The 22,829-nt window shown below is 36.1% G+C and overlaps 1 protein-coding gene across 1 annotated transcript in view; it reads left to right on the top strand.

Moving 5' to 3' along the window:
- The window catches only part of CERKL (CERK like autophagy regulator), a 48,497-nt gene that overhangs the window by 9,313 nt on the left and 16,355 nt on the right, over positions 1–22,829 (top strand). Inside the window, exon 2 of the mRNA XM_072419105.1 lies at positions 15,165–15,296. Coding sequence (XP_072275206.1) covers positions 15,165–15,296 — 132 coding nt within the window. The remainder of the gene's footprint in view (positions 1–15,164; positions 15,297–22,829) is intronic.

Raw genomic sequence — 22,829 nt, 5'->3', positions numbered from 1 at the left:
TTTTATATTGTATTTTATTAAATAAAACTTTTAACAAAAGTGTGTAATACATACATCATCCTGACTATAGGTTATTACCAGATTATAGAGGTAAATTGAGCATTGTTGGTTTTGTTGGGCAAATTTAAAAATTACATTTATACTACAGTTTGTTGCTAGCGTTCACACTTTGTTTTTCTCTCTCAATTTCGGGGCAGGGTCCTCTCCTCCTGTATCACTGTGACTGAATAAAAACTTTTAAACTTTGGCCCATAACGGTCATTATTCTTCCTATTATTATGTGTGTGTATGTGTGTGTGTGTGTGTGTGTGTGTGTGTGTGTATATATATATATATGTATATATATATATATATATATATATATATATAAACGTTGAGAGGTGCCATCAGGAGAAGACAAGGGGTACTTCTGTAATGGGACCTAATCAAAAGAGCTGGAAGTTTTAGACATGGGGGAGGATTGCCTCGAACGGTCTCCACATTTTACATTTGCCTAAGTATGTACTTGCAGTGCTCTTTCCAGGGCATTTTATCTTTACACATCTGTCATGCTTTGCTAAAAACAAGGTGCATGATTGGAAGAGCAAGTCAGGAATATTCAGGGAAGGTGTTCCCCTATTCTTTTCTATTTTAGAAATAGGTGTGACCACTTAAAAAAAAAAAAAAAAAAAAGTTGAAGTCACCATTACTGCAAACCACAGGATTCTTGCTTTATTTTAAAAACACAGTCACGAGTTGAAAAGTGCATTCCTATCATGAACACCTAGAAATACTGTCCACAATTTTACTCCGGTTAAAGCTGAAGCTCTACTTTACAAGTTAATATAATGCTATGAGATGGTAGGGTAGCTAAGGTAGAACGTGTACTGAGCTATTCTAATAATAAAGTGTTTAGCATATTTTAAAGTGCTGTGCAAGAGAACCTGTCATGATTAGGCTTATGCAAGTATTTGTCCGTTTGATCCTTAATTAATATAATTCTGTAGGCTAAACTATAAAAGCTTACCAGAGGATTAGCTTCTAATGTGTGATTTGTACTACCCCATCAACTGTCTGAATGTGTGCTGATAATGTACTATACCTTTCAGCTTCTAAGTAACCATTGTAGTATATTACACAGAACGTTGTGGTTGTTTACATTCTTGTAATCACCCTATCATGCAAAAAAGAAAAAAGCCATAAATGCAACAGGCCTGATTTGTTAAAGCTTTCTAAGGCTGGAGAGGATACACTTGCATCAGTGAAGCTGGGTTATGCAGCAAACCAAAATTTGTTATTTGCTAGCAAATGTTTTGAAAATCCTGGACCAGTTCCATTCCAGGTTTGCTGGATCACCCAGCTAGTGTTCCAAAGACAAGCTACATGACCACCATATGTTATATGTAAATATTTTCACAATTATTTGGAAGTATTATAGCTTGGCTCAGATGAAAACACTTAGCAAATTTCTTTACTTTACAAATTGGCAGCATGGTATAATAAATGCTTTTGCTTGTAGGGAATGTTACACATCGTTGCAAATGCAATTGGTATTTAATAAATGAAATCAATGAAGATAAATAGCAGCTAGAATACTAGTATAACAACTGCCATACTATTATGTAGATGCCATTGATGTGTCTTTATGGACTTGTAATGACTTTTTAATGTATTATAATAGTAAAGACATTCAATATAATTTATTATGTCAATTAAATATATAATTGCAATTATAGTCGTACTAACACTAGTGTATTATTCTGCTATGAAATGTACTTTTTAAGGCTTGTTTATTTGCCCTATTCCAAAGCTTTCTATGTGATCTTGTGTTAAGGGATTTATAGAAATCTCTGCCTTGAAGGTTTGCTTCAATTGGTTTCCATTTTCCACTAATAATACATAAGGGAATGTACAAATTGTTTATTTATTTTTTGCATGCTTTATGAATATAGACTGAATATGAAATAAAAAATGTTCCTCTTTAAAGCCAGTAGTTGACGCGTCAGGCTTGTTTTTATATGTTTATCTCTTTGCCCCTCTCTTAAAAGGTAATTATAGAGCTCAACAACTGGCAGAATAACTTTGATATTGACCACAGGGTTCAGTTAGAGGCGCAGGCAAACAGCCCAACGTAGGTGTTAAATGTTGGTATGATCTTCTCCAAGCCAGGAGAAAACGGACTAATATAGGAGAACCTAGGTGATCCAGAAAACTTGGAATGGATTTTTAAAAAATAATCTGCTATTACTGGACCACCCAGCTTCTCCCATGGTGGTCTAACTTCTACAGTCTTGGGGACCTTAAATAAATCGAGCTCAGGAAGTCAACACACCAGAAGCCTGAAAGGTAAGTATAGAATCCTTCCTATTTCCCAGGTAATTCTTTCTGTATTGTTATTTTGACCTTTTTTTCAATATTTTTAATTGATGGTCATGTAACATGCTACAGCCCAAGGCTTTTCTTTTCTGAAATGCATAGGGCAAAGGTCTTTTGGATACTGTGGACATTTCCCATAAACCGTGCAACGGATTGGTCTTCTCAGGTTCCTAAAGAGTGCTGCAACATGATAAAAATAAGAGCAGGGTCAACAACAGTCTGCCGAGTAGCTCTGTGAAAGGGTTGGGGTCGAGGGGGAGCTTACATTTCTTTGGAGATAGGCTTTATAATTGTGGTGAGAAGGTGCCTAAAAGATGCATTACCAGAAGCAGATGTCTGTAATAAATATATATCATTTTCATAATATATCATTTTGATCATTGGAAATAATTTTGTGTTCACCTCACCTCAGGTGGTGTATTCTCCAAATCAGATTTCTCAAAGCTTTAATTGACATTGGGAACCTTAAACTGTACAATAACAGGCTTATAAGTGATGATAGTGCATGCACAAAACGAATGCCCTTTTGGATCGCCCTATTGGAAATAAAATGCCCTTTGTTTCTGTAGCTAGATAAGCTGCATTGTTCCTAAGCTACAGAGCTGCTGTTGAATCATAATCCCAAGGGCCTAATTTTGAGCTTGGGCAGGGAGACCAATATTACTTCTTATTGCTGCTCATTAGTGCTTACTAGGATTTTCCTGGTATGAAGGGAGATTCTAGGTCTGTGTATAGGCTCTGTGTTTGCATGTGCTCCGAGTTATTCTGAAAACAACCTGTTGTGTTTAGGGTAGGACTTGTATGAGCAACTTATTTACCAACCACTAAAATAAAAAATTGTCAACGTTCCATTGGATCTATTTGTACTGGTTTAAAAGAAGGGATTGCGTTTAGGTTAATGTATATTATATCCCACTTTGTCTATATGTCTGTGTGAAAGACATGTCCTTCGCATAGCTGTCAGTCTACTTTCAATCAAGCATGCCTAAGGGCTCATTTACACTTCCCTATTCTTGTGCTTTAGGACAAACATGTTAAGGTGCTGCGGTGCATTAAGGTAGCCCATTCATTTTGAATGAGTTGACAACACAAACAAACCAAAAAAAAACAAATATTCAGCATACCACAATCCGTATGCTATCCTACTTTGTGGTGCACTGCAACATGTTCATCAGAGGTATGTTACCGTAAAGCGTTGGAGGCTAGAAACATGCTAACACATATACACACCGAGTTTCAAAGTTGTGTTTCTGTCTACCATTGCAACCTAAAAAATTGTAGCTGGGTTTGACCTTTGTTGAGCGAAGAACAAGGTCTCTGGCTTTTTAAAGAGAGGTGGGATAATATTGTGGAACGATGAGCTTGATATAACCTAATACAGTGGTCGCCAACATTTTGCAGGTTGCGGACCACTAAATTCAGACTCTGGACCGCGTATGGGCAGGGAGCTGTGTGTCACTCAAACGGGAAGAAAGTTCCCCCCCACAGAGTGACAGCATGATGCCAGAACCGGCCCCACTCTGTGTTAAAAAACATAACCCGCCCACCTCCCTGAGCCTGTATTGTCTCCAGGTGACATGGTCCGCGGCTCTGGCTGGTGCACCCCCCCCCCAAGTGGGGTCCTTCTCCTGACCCCACTGGGGGGTGCATCGGCCAGAGCCGTGGCCCACCTGTCAGATGGTGAGGGGGTTGGGACTTCTGATTTAATAGAATATGCTTAGGCTTTATCATTTCAGTAAATAATGTTAATATATATGCATAAAGCCGGACCATTTTATTTTTAGGTTTGGATGGGGTAGGGAATAAATAAAAGCTCTCCAAGGTTTTTTTTTGTTGTCATCTGCATCTTGTTTTCCCCTGTAGATCTGACCGGAAGCGCTGGGAAATGTTTCCAAACTTAAAGTGTAACTAAGCCCGCAATTACTCACTCATTCCATCATAGGACGCAGATATCTTAATTCTTCTTTTCTTCCTGAAGATGATCAGGTTTTCCCTATTTTCATGTCCCATGGAAAGCAATTTTGTATCTTCTTTTTTTCAATTACAAGAGAAAGGATAAATCCATGCTGGGAACACTATAAGGATATGTTTACACCTGCAGCAAAAAACACGGACCTTACTGCATTTCTGGCTTTCTCTACCTACCTATGCACCTCGCTCCCTTTCTGAGTCACGCTGGTACACTACACATCCACCTAGCTCTCTTTTCTTGCTGAAAACATGAAAATGAAATATACAACACTCTCTTGCTGGTAGGCATCGGTCTCTGTGTCTGTGGTGGGGAAAATGTTTGGCAAAAGGTGTTCCCATGCTTTAGCTCTCCAGACTGTATTTATGTAGTTGGTATTGCTGATGGCCCATAGCTCCAAGTGGTCTTGCACCAATTCAGCCAGCATAACACTATTAATCCTTTTAGCCATCTTGCCTCACAGTGTGCATGTGGGAAAGTGAAAATAAAAAGGGTATTTCGTGTCTCAGGGGGATCTGAGCAATTTTCAGGTTTCAAAAATGCCTAAAAAAAAAAAAAAAAAAGCCTGCATAGGCAATTGTCAGTGGTTCAATTCAAATCTTTGGAGGCGGTATGAATTGTCACTAAGAAACGCAACTGCCTGAAAAACAAACTCATTTATTTTGGATACTGTGGTGTTTTTTGTATTTGTTTTTAAAAAGCATTTAAAAACTGCAGTTACCCATCACCAACATATGTTGCTGTGGTCCTATTGGAAAGCGTGTTCTAATCGGGAAAGGAAGGAAGGGGGGGGGGGGGTGTAGACTTTCTAATAAATGTAAATGTATGGCTTTATGTAGCCAGTCATATTAGCAAATTATATAAAGAGTGGGGTTTTAAAAGATGACCGCAGAGGCCTGGCATATCAAGGAAACGTTATCCAAAATGTAATTTAATGCACAGTAGCTTAGCTATTCCAAGGCGGCTGTAGGGAGGCTTATACAGTGGTGTTCAATTAAGTATTGCAAAACATCCTTCAGGTGTCTCTTTGCAGAAATCCTGTGTGTACTGATACAAGAGGCTTTCAACCCTTCACGTATATGACAGGGCAAATTTATGGAGTGGATTACTGCAATGTCAACATTTGCATGAGTTACATCCTTTAGTAGGTGGATATTCTGCTCTTTTATGTCTCCTTTTAACAGTGCAGGTAACAAAATGAAAGGAGAGCTTCAATTCCTTGTGGCAGATCAACTGACTTACCTTTGCTTAATTTTCTGTACCTCATATTGTGATGAAAAGTTTAATTTCCCGGCAGAACTAAATGTATACATAAACTCGTTATACTTAGAACAATAAAGTGTGTTTTTGTACATTGATACAGGAGTATCTGCCTCTGTGCGAATAGAGGAAACATGGTCAAATGTAAGACTAATGGAAAACTATTTTTATTTTGCATTTCTCGTGTCATACTTACTGTGCTTTTATTAAGAAGAGATTCTTTGTTAAAAAGGATACAATAAAAAAGAAAGAATTAGAAATCCCTTTTGTTATTTTCACCTACTTTTCTTTAGTTGTTTTATTACCCAACATTATATTTTGTTTTTGTATATTTTATTATTATTATTATTATTAATAATAATTTTATCATTCATTTGAAATTCCAATAAAAAAAGCCTAAAGGACAAAATGAGTGCCTGGCTCATTTTGTGCTTTTATCAACTTTTATGTCATAAATTTGGCATCTAAGTATTACTATTGTTTCTAGATTATTTTATTTATTTATTTTTACCAGATTTTAAGGAATCACACCTATGGCAGCCCCCTTGTAAACAGCAGCACAACTCCTCCTTAGTACATTATCATTTTATATTAGTTATGTTTCAATGCCATATTACTTACTGAAGGTGATACAATTGTAAGTCTTGACATTTAAATGAGCAGCCAGAAACCGCTAAGGAAATAAATATGAGATTGGATCATTTTAGTGTTTAATAGGACGGTAAAAAGCTGCTTTATTAGGTAGTACAAAAAAATAAGGAAATAATTCCAAAGACACCACAATTTTAAAAACGCACATTACAAAAGATTTAGAAGAGCACAACTGACTTAACAATAACTCAATAAGAGTTCAGACAGTTTACTTAGCTAAATAAATTAGGTGAAACTTTGTTGCTGTCAGCCATCCAATCATGTGCAAGGTATTTTTTTTTCCTTGCTTGTGATTGGGTGATTTTTTTCCAACCGTAAATTTTCACCACACTCACTAATTAAAATTATTCTGTGCAGTGTCGGGAAATCTTTTTCAGTAAACAAAGTTCAAACTACAGTAACCCAGAGCAACATTACAAAACCATTACTTTTACTTGATAATGACTTTAGATTTCATTCTAATCGGTTGCTATGGGTTACTGCATTTTGCACTTTAATTTTATGTTGTTGTATTAAATAATTCAGATTGATTCCATCCCTTTAAAATTGTAATTTTTTTTTTTTTTTGCTCACTGACTTCAAAGGTTTCTATAGCAACAATTTATGATATTATTGTTATTCATTAACCAGAGTTGTTTAACATTAACTTTTACAGTTTATCTGGAGTTACCTTGGTAAAAGACAGCCTTAATTTATTGGCCGAGCTCAGATAAAGCCCCAACTCTTTTTTAGGAATTAAAATGATTAATGTATGTGTTTGAAAGTAACATATTTCAAAGAACTCAGATTTTTCTTTTTATTCTTTTGCATGAACCGATTGCCATTAAAAAGGAGCCCTAAAACTGCACAGATGTGAGTCTGCAAGTAGCGTCTCTGCTACCCTATCAGCTTTTGTTTTCCGAACATCCTGATTAACCCCCACTTTTCATGGATCACTGCCTCACAGATAGATCAAGTTTAAACTAGCACATATTAGTACGTTTGTTACTATGAGAGGAACAGTTGGTCATTCTTTATCCCTCTCCTGCTTCTCTACAGTGCTGAAAGCTGAAGAGAAAGTAATAGAATATGAATTGCCACTTCACAATGGGATTTAAATATTATACTCCAGTTAGCGCTCAATCGGACATAATGGTCTTAGAAAATACGAACAATATAACATCGGTGTACTTTGGGCTTGTACAAAGTTGCTTCAGTGACTATATACAATTTATTTTACAGGCCACAGATAAAGGCCTAGAATCACTTACTGCCATTTAAATAAGAATGAATATTCAGCGTTTTGTTTTTTTGTTTTTAACCTTACTTGTTTTCAAAGACAAGTGTATGTATGTATGTATGTGTGTGTGTGTGTGTATATATAATAAATTATATATAATATAAATAAATAATAATATAATATAAATAATAATATAATAATATATATAAACTTTTGTTTTCATTGTTTCAGCTTTTGAAGTTTATTCTCTTTCTTTTAACACTTTGGATATGATGGATGTAGGCTTTGTGTATTCATTAATAGGGTTAATGCTTGACTTGTCGTGATGGGTTAAGACTGACATGGTCACCCTTATAGGATGGGTAACATGCACCTGTTTCACGGGTGTGTATCTTGTTTTAAACACAAGTCTGTTGGGGGGAATTGAGGTCTTCAGTGAGCAGAAGCTTTTTTTTTTCTGTTTAGCTCATGCGGGATATTGCCTTTCCCATATGGAAACTGTTGGTGGTAAGGGTGCAGCTGGTCCGGACTGTCTAATCGCAAAGGACTGGTTAGCACATGTCATCTGATGATTCTTTCTGTAGTGAGCTACTCTGTGTTTTTAGATAACTTGCTAGTTCTTAAATATATACTTGAAGAGTATCCCTAATATATATTTATATCTTATCCTCCCATCTCTTGCAAAAAATTGTGTTTTTTTGTTTTGTGTGTGTTTGTATTTTTTCTTACGTTGTGAATATGCTGTGTATATAGGTCCTGTGCCAGTGCAGTTTCCAGGTGGCTGGAATGGCTATTTTAGCTCTGCATATGTGCCTGCGTCGGTCAGACCTGTACAGTCCCTTTGTAATAACGTCTCTGCTGCTGACTGGTCTTCTGGATCCTGAGAGGACCCCGCTGCTGGACAGCCAGTAGTAAGTACCCACTTTGCAAGTGGTGACAAGACAAACAAAGAAGGACTATTTTTTCTGAGGGCAGAGTTTAATCGATCAGCTTTATGTGAGGAAAAGAAGCTTTGATTTTAATGGTGGCAATCAGAGGGTGGTGGTGTTTTCCCTAGTCTATTCCCAGCAGGAGCCATATATTTGTGATGGATTTAGTTTTTGTAATGTATTATACTTTTTCCAATTGTTTCATATAAAGTAATTTTTGCTGTACTTCACAGAATGCATAGACCTATTCCTATTCCACTCTTCTATAGTAATGCACACAGTCTAAAATCCTGTTAGCGATAACAAGTAGTTTCCCTAAGGCTAGTTTATGTTGAGGCCAATAAATCCTAAAGTGTCATTTTGAATTTTGCAAACAGAAGCACCCACAGGAAACCTTTGTGCTCTCTGTACATGGAATGCTGTAATGCATAATAAATGAAGGATATCATTGCTGCAGAATTACTAAGCTAACCACAAAGCTACTATGTGTTCATATTGCTTTGCAACCCTAAGGCCTTCAGTTTGATTCTTACAACTTTCTGCATTGAATCTTTATTTTGTGCTTGCTTTTGGATCTGTCCTCCAGGTTCAGTGATTTCCACCCAATATTCAAAAATGTGTTTAATTTACTTCCACACAAGATTTCTTGGAGGTTAAACAGGTATTTTTTAACACCTATGAAACATATAACAAAATGATTTACACCGTATAAATTATATTCTAAAAAGAAGCAAGTAGGAAAAATTGTTAGTTTGTTAGTTTGTGAATGGTTCCTGTAAAGAATTGCTGAGGCTGTATATTTGAGACACAATAATAAAATGTGATTCTGTATTCCTTACTTACATAGAAATATGTCTTGTGCAATATATCTTTTCTTTCTGTATTATAAAGGTAGCTTTCATGTGGTATATTTGTTATCTCACACTAGTCATAATAAAAAAAAAAATTAAATTTAAGAAAGTAAAACACATCTCTACAAAGTAATTTCAATTTAATGTTAAAACATAAATCTTCTAAATTTCATTAGCAGTCACCCAATTTAAAATGACTCTCTTATATCATCACTGGTGCAGTCAATTATTTGCAGGGGCGCAGTTTTAATTGATTGTTGTACACACATGTACATGAGATGATCAACTTTTGGTAAGTCAGAATTGTGGCATCACCTATGCCATGAACACAAAAGAACACTTCAAGAAACTGAATACAAAAAAAGTTTCCAGATCACTGAATGCCCAATAGATTGGCTTCTATCCTCACAATTAAGCATGGTCATGGCAGCGTCATGATATGAAAATGCTTTTCTGCAACAAAACTTTGAATGATTTAGAACATAGAAAGAAAATAGAATATAGAAAAAAACAAAACAAAAAAAACCCTTCTATTGTATTACATTTATAGATTGGGTTTAGGTATGGGTGGTTGAGACAGAGTAGCATTTGTATCTTAGCCAGCTATTCCAAGGTCATCTAATCATGGGTAGCACATGTAACACTTCTGAAGGTTTTAGGCTGAGTGGGCACCATTATTTTAAAAATAAACCAATACTCTTAAAATGTATGACCCTTTCACTTGATAATAAAGCACAATAAAAAACGTGGGTTCTTTATACTCCTAAGGAAGGCATGAAGAATGTTAAAGTGGACCTAAACTAAAATTTTGACTTTACATTAAAAGGGTAGACAACCCAATCAAGACTGAATGGAAACACAGAGCCTCCTGGGATGCATGGCATGGGTATCCTTTTGCGCATGTTGGATCTCCTACACGCTGTGAGATCTGCACTTTGTTTTTCCCTTCTTTACAGCGGGCTACGTCACCCAATCCAGGTGCCTAAGCAGTGCGAGATTGGGTGACATAGCTAGAAGAAGAGAAAGATGGCCGCACCTGGTGCTTCCTCTGCGCCGTGACGAAAAAGAATATCAGAACAGCGCGGGACCCGATTGAGGAATTCTCCAGTGGCTTCCAGGGATCTGCAAAATTAAAGGTGTGATTTTTTTATTTTTTTTTTTTATTTTTTTTATTTTCAGTTTTATTCCACTTTAACAGTTTTGACCATTTACACTATGACTATTTTTGTATATTTGGTCCCAGAGTTCAACAATACATAATAATGTTCAGCATATAAGCCTCAGCATTTACTGATTTGAGGCTTTACTTTTAAGTTATGATATTTGACAGTGAATTATTATGAGACCGCATATGTTATTGCAGCAGAAAGTTTTTGTCATTTGCATGGAATTTTGTAATATAAATCTGTTCTGGTTCTAAACCAAATCTACTACATCGTCTACCGTACGTTATCACTGTTAAGTCATTGTTTTCCTATCCCTAATGGAATAGAAAGAAATTGTACATCTTACCAGGAAAATTCGTTGGTCCTCCAGCCTTTAATGAAATGCTTTTGATGGAGCATCTTTTTAAAAGGGCAAAATAGGAACCTTTAAAGTAAAGTAATAAGCTTATATTCTAGTTGTATAAACACAGAAGATGTTGTGAGGTTCCCATACTGCAACTCTAGGATGGACTGATATTCCTTATATAATGCTATGACATGTACACCCAAGGTCGTCACATTATTTTATCAGGGGTAATTATCATAGTGACACAGCCCACGGTACTTGCTAATCTTCTCTAAAGTTTTTTTAGTATTTAGGTAAGAATTATGAAACCCATGAGATTTTGCTAAAAACCTTATGTGCTATTAATAATAATAAACTGTATTTATAAAACATCAACATAATATGCACCACTGTACATTAAATAGGAGTTGCAAGTGAAAGACAGATACAAACTATGACCAAGGAGGCGGAGAGGATCATCCCCCAGAAGCTTACACTCTAAGAGATTGTTGGCAAATGTGAACTAAAACTCCAGCCATAGGGAATGGGGAGTTACAACCTCTCCCAGGTTCTTACTGATGTATTTTTCCCCAATGTCCTGGAGACACAACAGGGAAGTCTTGCTTTTGTTTTTACTCACTGTCCTGGAGACACAATAGGAATTTTCCCGTAGGGTAAATCTCACTTTTAATAGCTGGTGTCAGCATTGGAAGGTTTTCTCTCTAGTCCTGTTTGTGTGATAATATTAACATTTTAGTTTTCCCCTTACTTTCTGTCCTGATGGCAGTGGTTAGAAAGTAATTCTCCTCAAATAGGTCACAGACAAAAATAAAAACCTGAAAGTGGTCCTATCCTGGGATTCTTTACCTAACGCGGGGCCTCGAGGGCTACATTTAAGACAAGGTTTTCATACAAGCAGTAATTTCCTGCTGCCTACTGCAGAAATACTACATTTTTTTTTTTTAATGCTGGAATGAATTTCCAACGTCTCCTGGAACAATGGGTTAACCTATTTGCTTCTATAGAAAACGTTTTAATGAACGCATTGTATAGCCGATTAAAACATTCCCAGAGCTTGTGCGGAAACATTATATGCATCTATTTCATTGGCCTAATGAACAAGAGCTCATCTGGCGTTTCAATTTACGCGATTACACTGACACTGTAGGTAATAATTTACTGTTTAGAATGATTACCAGCATGATATTTGTTTAATGAAATTTATAAACAAAAACACTTAGAACACTGCAATTATTTGTTGAATAAATATGCACATGACAATCAACTTTTCATTTTGCTTTGACTTTGAAAGAAATCCCACCAACGTTAAAAAAGAACTGCTAAAAAAACTTTGATTATTAATTCTTTGAAATATAAAATTCCCAGCCCCACAGATTGCAGCTCTCCACTAAAATATCTAATATTAATTATCAAACCTCTCCAGAGTCTTAAATTAACATCACAACCACTGTTTGGATTTAATGCTAATTTTATTGAAGTTGTTTTGCAAAGCGAAATATATTAAAATTAATAGGGCAAATGACAGTGGGTTGTTAAAATTAATTACGTTGCCATTTTCTTTTCTTTTGGTTGACGGGGCTTGGTCGTAGTAGCGAATTTCCTGTGCACCTGCTCCTGCTGTGGCCTAAGTGATATAGAGTCTGCAAATCCAGAAAATTGTAGTATCAAATCTCCACACCAACTGTGCAGCAGCACTATCATCAAATCCCTGCTGAGAGGTGGTTCCCTTCAAATCCCCAAGGATATTTTCCTTGCCATTCTCCCTGTTTCCAGTTTGAACTCTGACCCCAGCCTTTCCCTTACATCATGCAGTAAGGTACTGTTGTAATGGTTCATCACTGAGAGGTTGCAGACCATACATACCCATAGGCTCATTAGCAGGTCAAGAATTCACTTGCCCAAGGGCTTGCCGGGTATCAGGTTTAGGCTGCTACATAATTGGATTTTATATCGCCATAAAATATATACTAAACTGTGTTACCATTGTATCTCTGTGGCACTTCTGAACTTACATACGGTCATGGATATCAACAAGAAGCGCTGTAGCGTCATGCTTTTTTGTTTCAAGTTTAAAACTTTTTTTTTTTTTTTTGAAAGTTTAGACTTTCATTCATATGTAGGAGATGGTTCTGTGCATATCAAACAAAACAGATTTTGTTTTTCCAATCTAAACAGGTAATTGGTAAATTATTTTACATGCATACCAACATTCCAGATCAAAGAGTGACCATTGATCGACAGATGTCTCCCTCTTGGGGAGACATCTGTTCATTCTGCAGATCATCGCATACTCAGCCAGTATGTGATTGGCAGTGAATGTGTAATATGGGCTGTCAAATTCATTGCTGTGTATCACAGGGATATTTTTGATCTAATTTGTAATTCTTTAAGGCAAATGCAAGCTACCTACAGTACCAAGTTAATATCCAATTTACTGAAATGCGCTATTCTGATTAGTTTCAATTAATGCTGAATTTTACAGAGTGTTTTGCTCTGTTTGCTAAACTCATATAGCTTGAGCACCTCATCCAGATTTTAAATTAAAATAAATACAATTTTAAAAAAAATTGTGAACTGTAGTAAGTATCGAAACTATATCTCAATATGGCCCAAGATCATGCTTCAAATCGTGCATGCAAGAAACCTTGATATCTCCAAACAATTTGGTTGTACCCAGATCCTGGTTGTGCCGACTATAATATTTTAAGATTTAAATTCCTTTAAATTTTAGATTATAATCCATTAAAAGAATCCATTTAATTCTGGGCCCCTGGGTGATCCAGACTTGGCTTATAGTACTTCAGTACTAAATGGGTTCCATATGCCATTACATCAAAGTTTATTGCTGCAGGAAGGACAGACCACCACTGACAATGAGAAGAATGAACTAGTGACAACACCAAAACATCGATGGAGTTTAGGTATCTAATATACAAGTAGGAGAGCTGGGGCGCAGGAGCTGGAGGCTGGTGATGTTTTAAGCACTGTTCTGTTCCTGTGCCTTAGCACACCTGATACTGGTGTTACTCCTGTCTACCTTGGAATTTTTGAAAGTGCCTTCCCAAATAAAAATATTAGCAATTTTACCACATTTACCTTTACAACATGTTTAAAACCAACCAGAAGACTTAAAACTGCTCTTTACTAACCTATATGAAATGTTTTTTTTTTTTTTTTTATGCATAGATCTAAAACTTAAAATTCGTAATTCTTGGGATTTATAAAAAAAAAAAAAACATAGTGGTTTTACTCCAGCATCTACCAAAACAGTAGTATGCAGCAAAATAACTTGTAATGAATGATTTTATCCACGTCCCACTAATTAGTAGTTTGTGCACAGTAAAAAATATCCAATTTAGAACTTTATATACTGAATAAAGTTTAAATCCAGCAAACAATTCTAAATCCTCCTCTGTCGCCTTAGACTTTACCAAAAATAAACTGAATTGGATCATGACAAATAAACGACAAACTGACCTGCTTGCTTTATATTTTCCTGCTTTCTACAACACATAAGACCTTTAGTTTGTTTATGTTAGCTGGATGCCATTTGTTGTTGAAAGCGCCCCTTTCCCCATCTTTCACCCCCATCATCACTTTTCTAGTTTCCTCTTTTTTTCTTTCTGTTTATAGTATAGGTTTTTATTGATCCTCTTTTACCCATATTGTAGATGCTTACCCCATCATTCAACTTCTCCCCTTCACTTTAATCCACACATACTTAAAGGTTGCCAATTTTTAAATCTATAATTTAGTGTTGAAAGTTTCTTTAGGACCTTTAGAAGATTTCCATTTCACCTTAGAATCAAATTCAAGCTCCTGTGCTTTGACTTTAAATCCCTCCACAATTCTTGTCCCACTTTCCTTTTCTGAGCTCTGTTTGCTCCTCCAATGACCTACTAATGGCTTCCTCACTTATCACCTCATCACATGCATGGCTCCAAGACTTTTCTAGAGCTACTCCTACTTTCTGCTCAAAAGTATTTGCTAGTGCACACTTTCTAAATAGAGCACCCAGTCCATGAGCAGCACCTGCTTAGTAGCCTAATAAGGAAGTGGTTTGTGGGAAAGGTGAATGGGTGATAAAAAGTTTTAAAAAAAAGGTAAAAAAAATATTGGTAAGGTAGAGGAAGGTGTTAGAAACTGCTCAAAAGCCTATTGTCCCTCCTGCCTGAAATTTTGTTGGCCCTACAGAAAAAATCCTACTGACATCTAATGAGAAATCCAGACCTAAACTTTGTTTTATGTTGAAGCCATAGAATGCTGTAAATGTGGCCAATTTAATAGAAGATGAGACAACCAGAAATGTTATGAAAGCAAACCTGCATTGTTTAGTATATATTTATGCAGTTAACGTATCATAAATGTGTTCTATTGTATGGAACATTATAATTGTAATTTTCCTTTTTTTTTTTTAGGTTTTCCTAATAGGCCGAAGTCACTCAAGGTAATCATTAACCCGCACAGCCATAAAGGAGAAGCGGCCAATGTGTATTATAAGCACGTTGCACCTCTTTTTAAGCTCGCTGACATTCAGACTGATGTTACAGGTAAGTTTGTTTCAGTAAATAAATCAACTGAATAGAGACAGAAAACATTGCTAAGCAACCAAGACAAGCTGAACTTTCAGTTAATCCCCACTGGCTTTCAGCTGCAGCTTAAAATACAGTAAATCAGGTTACATAGCCAATATGTTTACATCGTTAGATCTGATGTTTGTTTTATTCAGAGCCATCTTTGCATCAAAATCAAATTGCCAACTCTGAGAAAACAATACTTGCCTTGCTTAAATTACAATGTGTTTGCACATGCTTATATCCACAAAGCTCAGGTTTTTATTCATCAGAGTTCCTGGGTGCTTGTTTTTTCACTAAGAGTGTATTCTTTTTAAAACCTGTAGTGCTGTTTTTTTACTATTTTAAATGGAACACACAAACCCCACATATAACCATCACTTGGTGGTTTTTCTTTGTGATCATCAATTTTTACTTTTAAAAAACACAGATTGGGCCTGACTTTGCTATAGCATTTGACACTGTACCCCACAGACGGTTATTATGCAAGTTAGGGTCAATAGGTTTAGAAAAATCACTCTGTAAATGGATAAAGAAGTGGCTTAAAGATCGCATCCAGAGAGTTGTAATTAATGATTCATACTCTGAATGGTCTAAGGGTATTAGTGGTGTACCCCAGGCTTCAGTGTTGGGACCTTTACTGTTTAACATCTTCATAAACAATATAGAGTTTGGGATTAAAAGTACCATTTCTGTGTTTGCATATGACACCAAACTATGTAATGGAATTAAGTCCATGCATGATGTCTATAATCTACAAGCAGACCTGGATTTACTGTTTGATTGGGCAGCCAAGTGACAAATGACATTTAATATGGATAAATGTAAAATTATGCACTTGGGCACTAACATCATGCATGCTTCATACTGTCTAGGGGGAAAACATTTGGGGGAGTCAGAAAAGGATCTGGGGGTTCTGGTAGATCATAGACTTAATAACAGCATGCAATGCCAAGCTGTAATATCTAAAGCTAGCAAAGTACTTCCTTGTTTTAAAAGAGGAATAGACTGCAGAGATGGAGACATTATCCTGGATGGAGAAGGGTAACTAAACTAATAAAAGGAATGGAGGAGCTCAGCTATGAGGAGAGATTAGCTGAACTGAATCTATTCTCCCTTGAGAAGAGATGTTTAAGGGGGAGATATGATCACCCTGTATAAATATATAAATGTTCCATATAGAGAGCTCTGTTCCCCATTATTGTCTTTGAGATCATTACAAAGAACAAGAGGGCACTCTTTGCGTATGGAGGAAAAGAAGTTTAAGCTCCGGATAAGGAAGGGATTCTTCACTGTAAGGTCTGTGAAAATATGGAATCGACTCCCTCAGGAAGCAGTTTCAGCAACTACTATAGATTTGCTTTAAGAAAAAGCTGGATGTTTTTCTAGAAGCACAGATTATAACTGGGTATTAAGGCTTTAATGTAAAAATAACAGTGACGTTGATCCAAGGAACATTCAATTGCCTCATGGAATTGGGAAGGATTTTTTTTCCCCTGTTGAAGCAAATTGTACCAGGGTTTTTTTTGCCTTCCTCTGAACCAACTATGTCTGATATGGTTTTTATCTGGGATGTGTCCCTAGTGGTTTCCCTAGGGATGATTTCCCTAGTGGTTGAACTTGATGGACTTTTTCAACCCAACCTACTATGTAACTATGGATGAACCTGGGTGATCCAGCACACCTAAAATAGATCTGGTTCCGGATTTAAAGCATATACCAACAAATATGAAATATTTTATAGGAAATCTATTACAGGTTTGCTGGATCACCCAGGCTCACCTATGTTAGTCTATCTTCTGCTGTCTTCGGGAGCTTAAATTAAATTAGGCTTTCCTTTGCTTACATCAAACCTTTAAAACAATTGCTTTAAATGTTCATTATTTTGTGCACAAAGATAATTATACATGTGCACTGTAGTATAATACCAAGTTAGTATAGTCCCTGGTTCACAAGATAAATACAGCTTTTTATGTTGGCAACAAAAAAATTAAAAAGTTGACAGCAGCACATATATTCAACAGTTGTTCTTTATTTTCAGTGAACTAACATAGCTATCATTTATAAATACACATGCACAAGTCAGTTTCCATCAAGGTAAAAGGTCAATAAAAGGGTACAGAATCCTATTTGTTCTTGGTCCGAAAAAGTCCCAACACAGATGAAATATTCTGCTTCTTCAAGGGAGTTTACAGAAAGGTTTTTGGTGGTCACTGCCAACCACCTCTTTAGATATTAGAGTATGTGCATGGTGCCTGTACCCATGGCACTGTCCCCCAGCAGCTATACAGGGGTTCCTCTTCTCCCTCACATGGCTGCGCACCCATTCTGGATTCTTCTCCTCTTTCTTTTTTTATTTTGCGTGTAATAAAAACAAAAAAAAATTTATTTAACATTAGCATGTTCATACCTGTGTAAAGCTGTAGCGAAATAGGAAGCCAAACCTAAGAAGACTAATTTCAGCTTTAACCTTTCCCTTTATGTCTTCATTCTATGATTTATTGTCAAACAAAATGGTATGAGAAATTCAAAGGTCAGTCTACAAGCAGTTTTTTTTTAACTTGAATTTTTGGTGGTTGGTGCCTTAAATAAGCACACTCTGGAAAGGTAGGGTGATTCACTCATTGGGCCTGATTTATTTAAAGCTCTCCAAGGCTGGGGAAGATACACTTTCATCAGTGAATCTGGGTGATCCATGATAGCAAACGTTTTCAATCCTGGGCCAGATCTATTCCAGGTTTGCTGGATCACTCATAATTACTGATGAAAGGGTGGCTCCTTGGAGCCTTAGAGAGTTTTAATAAATGCGGCCCATGAAGTACATTGTACCATATGGTTGGGTGAAAGGGTGTAAACAAAAAAGGGTTTGCATTTCTAAACATTGAGCATTAAATTAAAAAAAAGCATAAAATCCCAAAGTGACCCTTTTAGGCTGGCATAGTGACTCTTTTAGTGTGGTATAGTGGATCATTACATTAACACGGAATATTAGATGTTTAGGCTAGTTGAAGGTAGCATATACAAGTTTAACCATTTGAACCTTTGAAGTTATTTTATATTGATGCTGGCCTTCACGCATGATTTGTATATTCCAGCAGTAACTAATTAGATTCAACCATTTACTCCAAGCTGGGATCATTCTGCTGGTACGATGAGTTTGTAGGCTTTAAACTGACCACAAAAAGGCAATATGATGGAGTGATTTTACCTTTAATTCCATTTCTGCCACAATTATGCAGTAATTACACACACAAAATGTTGCTTTTATACATTCACAAGATGATGGGAACGAAATTGCCCTAATCAAACTAAGTGTGAAAAATCTGATCTCTTTCAATAAAATTGCCATGTTTTCATTTTTGTACAATCTTTTAGTATTGAAGCTGTCAATTTATAGCCTAGTTTAACTTCATTGGGTGTAAATCTTGGGTGCAAACATTCATAAATAGACCCAATTCACCATGAACAGACTGGTACACAGCAGTTTTAACTCCACATAGCACCTGAGTTTCACAATTATAGTTATGCCATTGGAATCCTACAAAGTGTCCTCTGCATAATGGTGATACAAAGAGAGTCACATGACACAAAAAGTTTGTGATTGGCCTTTCCTTTTAGCAGTTTTTTTTAGCACATTGATAAAACACAGCACTTCTTTAGAACATATTTTTTTTTTTTAGCAAGGTTACTTTAGTAAAATCATAACGTTATATAAATGAACTCATAGCACTGTAAAAATGTATATCTTTTAACGGCTCTTATTCATTTGTAGGACTAAGAACATTACATTATTCAGCAATCTAGAGCTGTAGACTTTTTACAAACCTCCAAAAATTTGAACAATCTTTACAGTTTCTTACTCATGTGCTTTTCCCTTTCTTTGTAGCCTTGCAAAATCAGTGACCTTGACAGTGATCTTCCACAAAATGTCATACCATACATGTCATTTGCCCTCTGATGTATAACTACAACAGTGCAAATCAAATGTACAGTAGAAGAACATTCATAGTTAAAGGTCTTCTTATGCTGGGCAGTAGATGTTGTAGTACAGAATTCCAATACCAGAGCACAGGGCTTAAACATTCTGTAAGCATTTTCCGATTATGGGAATTTAGAAACCCTTTGAAAGCAGGACACTTCTGTGCAAATAAAAAAACATTATTTTTACTTTTTTTTTTTTTAAACTGTTTTAAGCATCAAAATGCATTTAGATCAAATGCCTAATTGGGATAAAATATGCAGAAACAGCCCGTCTGGTGTTTATTTCGTAATATTCTTGGACATCATGGCCTTAATAATTTCTTTTTGTAACATTTTATTTGAATCTGTTTAACATCTTGTTACTTTTTGCCACCCATCAAATGATATCCATGTGACCTTATCCCTGTGACAAGTTCCTTTGCTGACACCTGCTGGCCACTGCAAGAAGATACCCAACTGGAAAGTCCTGCAAATTCAAAATCCCTCTTCACCTAATTACATTTAAAGATAATGCCAGGAATGGGTTGCACAGTGTGATACAAACATTATAGTATTTTACTTCTGTAACCAGGAACTATAATGAAAGCTTGGTGGTTAACTAAAAAACTAGGAAAAAACAATATGATATAGGAAAGCTATATAATTCTATATTTTTGTGTTCATGGTTTATTAGGTCATTCATGTCTGTATTCTGTTACATTTAGCTCAGTGGCTAGCACTTGCATGTCTAAGGTCTCAGATCTGAGATGCAATCGGGACTATCTGTAGAGTTTGTATGTTCTCTCCATGTTTTCGTTGGGTTTCTCCAACATTCCTAAAACATACTGGTAGAAAAAGAATTCCCTCACAAAAAAAAATCACTATTTATGGGGACACTAGTAAATAGCTATGGTAAGGACTTTTGTAAAGGACAGACATTGACATGACTGTGGAGCCTGTATAATGCTGCAAAATATGTTGCTATATGAATAACTTTTTTTTATTTACAAAAAGCATGTTAGTCTGTGGCATCAGATGGCATTATTTGCTCATGGTGCTCAATTCCACACATTGAATTAGTGTTAGTAAGAGTATACATCTGCTATAATCTTTTTGTGAAACACAACATGCCATTTTCTCACTTTAAGTCTCGGTGACCGTGGTTCCAGGGACATAAAAATGTTGAAACTCCCCTATGTACAGACAACAAAAAAAACCCGACAAAGGATTTAATGCTTCCTTATTCTATCCAGAATAATTTTAGTTTTTACATTGAAAGCCTAATTGAATTCTCAATTTAAAGTGTATATGTAGCCGGATGTTTTTTTTAATAGTCTTGGGTGGAGAAGGGTTAAAGTTAAACTCTGGTCTTTGTACCATTGTGGAAATTACTGTCTTGAAGAGGTAACAAAAAAGCTAGAGGAAATCTTCCAAAATGAGAAGAGCTCCCTTACACAGTTGTCCTTGGAAGTTTTGCCCTAAGATAAACTTTAAGGAAAATGGAATTATTTGCACCTAGAATTAGGTTATGTAATTTAAACTGTGCAACAGCCCTTAGAATAAGGATCCCAATCTACTTAATTTGTGGAACAGCGATCTCTGAGGTTTGATGCATCTCTTGCTTTGTCTAGAGTGCTATATTACTGGCTGCAGAGCTATAGGACCAAGTCAGCAGGTAGCTTGTTGGACCACTGCTTTATTCCACAGAAAGCAAAGATATCCCTGCAGCAGGGGTCTGGCCTTAGAATGAATCAAACTGTCTTTGCACACCTTTGGGAAAAAAGGTTCATTTTTATCATTGCTTTGGACTTAAATATGAATACACCCAGCAAACTTAGCTTTTTATTGGTCTCATTTATTGAATTCAAATTACAATCCCCAGTTTTGTTACAGTGCTAATAAATAAATATATATTATGTAAGCATTGGGGAATACCATAAAATCATGTCTAGAATACCAAAAATTCCCACTACTCACTCTTATACCAGACTATAACTAAGAACAGACAAGCATGAAAGATTTATGTAATCTTGCATATAACGATGTACATTCTTACACAAAACATCCATCTGTAAGTGTCATGTCAGTCAAAAAGAATCTTTGATGGTTGGTTACAGCTGTGCAGTCTCTTCTGGCATTGCCGCCCTAGAAAATGCTAAACGTGGCAGTGCTGCTCTCTGCCATCTGCAGCTCAGCTTATCCATTTTGCTCTGGCATTTCATGTGCTGCACAGGGCATTGCAAGAGGCCAAGATGACAATGTAGAGTGACAGATTCATTTCCTCTAGAGGGTACATATTCTGGTATGTGGTTGTGCCACCCTTCTCTTTGAGATTTGCTGAGCAGCTACTGGTATTTGGCTTTTTGTTATCTCCTGAGTATATTTGCTCTTTTTGTAGCCTTCAAAGAGCTGTTGAAAATATTATGCATATTGTTAATTGCCTTGAATTTTGATACCCATTAACTATTACATTTTTATGAAGTCTGGTAAGCATAACTAGTAACCAGAAAGGGTAAATAACATATTTTATTATATTATAGGAAAATCTATCACCCTTCCTACATTAAGCATATATTGTATTTACCCATATTGGTCTATTCATGTCTTCAACTGACCATGGCATAGGAAAAATGTGAGTTGTTGGCCGAATAGGATGTCATATAGTGAACAGAATCTTCTTCCCTAGATGTACTGAAATGTTTCTAAATTGGTTTGCAGCATGTTAACTTGAAGTAGCGGAGGAAAGTTAAATGTATGGCATTAGAGGACCTTTTTTTATGGTCAGGTACCATTTATAGGAGGTTCACATTGTTTTGATATATGAAGGTTGTAAATGGTTAGAGATTTGTACAGGTTTTTACTAAAATAGAAATATAAAAAATCACTAACCTAAAAGAAGCATGTTGCCAGTTACATCTGAACAGTTTCATATTTGTTTTTGTTTCAGGTCAGGGAGTCATTGGTTAGATAATATAGTCAAATCAGTATGGCACTTCCTTAACCCCAACAATTTTGTATGTACCTATATTTCTGTCTTTGTGTAATCCTTTAAAACATTACATGCAGAGGGAGGCTGTTCACTAATTTATAGCCCACAACTTATTACCTTTGATTAAAAAACTTAGTAAAATATAAACCTTTATATGAAATCAGTAATGCTGTAACAGATTAAGGATAGTTTCATATTAAATTGAATCGATAGTTTGCAGACCAGGAACAAACTACCCTGCTCTCCCTATTCAAATATAGAGCATTATATGCTATTGAGACTCTGGGGTGCAGGATCCCACTCTTAGGGCCTGATTTATTAAAGCTCTCCAAGGCTGGAGGAGATTCACTTTCATCAGTGAAGCTGGGAGATCCAGCAAACCTGAAATGGATCTGGTCCAGGATTCAAAACATTTGCTAGCAAACCGCAAATTGCATTGAAGTAATATATTCCATGTTTTCTGGATCACCCAGCTTCACAGATGAAAGTCTATCCCCTCCAGTCTTGGAGAGCTTTAATAAATCAGGGCCTATGTCTTTTGGTAAAAAAAGAGTGACAGA

This window comes from Pyxicephalus adspersus, chromosome 7 (assembly GCF_032062135.1).
Source record: "Pyxicephalus adspersus chromosome 7, UCB_Pads_2.0, whole genome shotgun sequence".
Taxonomy (NCBI): Eukaryota; Metazoa; Chordata; class Amphibia; order Anura; family Pyxicephalidae; genus Pyxicephalus; species Pyxicephalus adspersus.
Note: the sequence above shows the minus strand (reverse complement) of the source record. Positions and strands in the feature narration are given on the sequence as shown.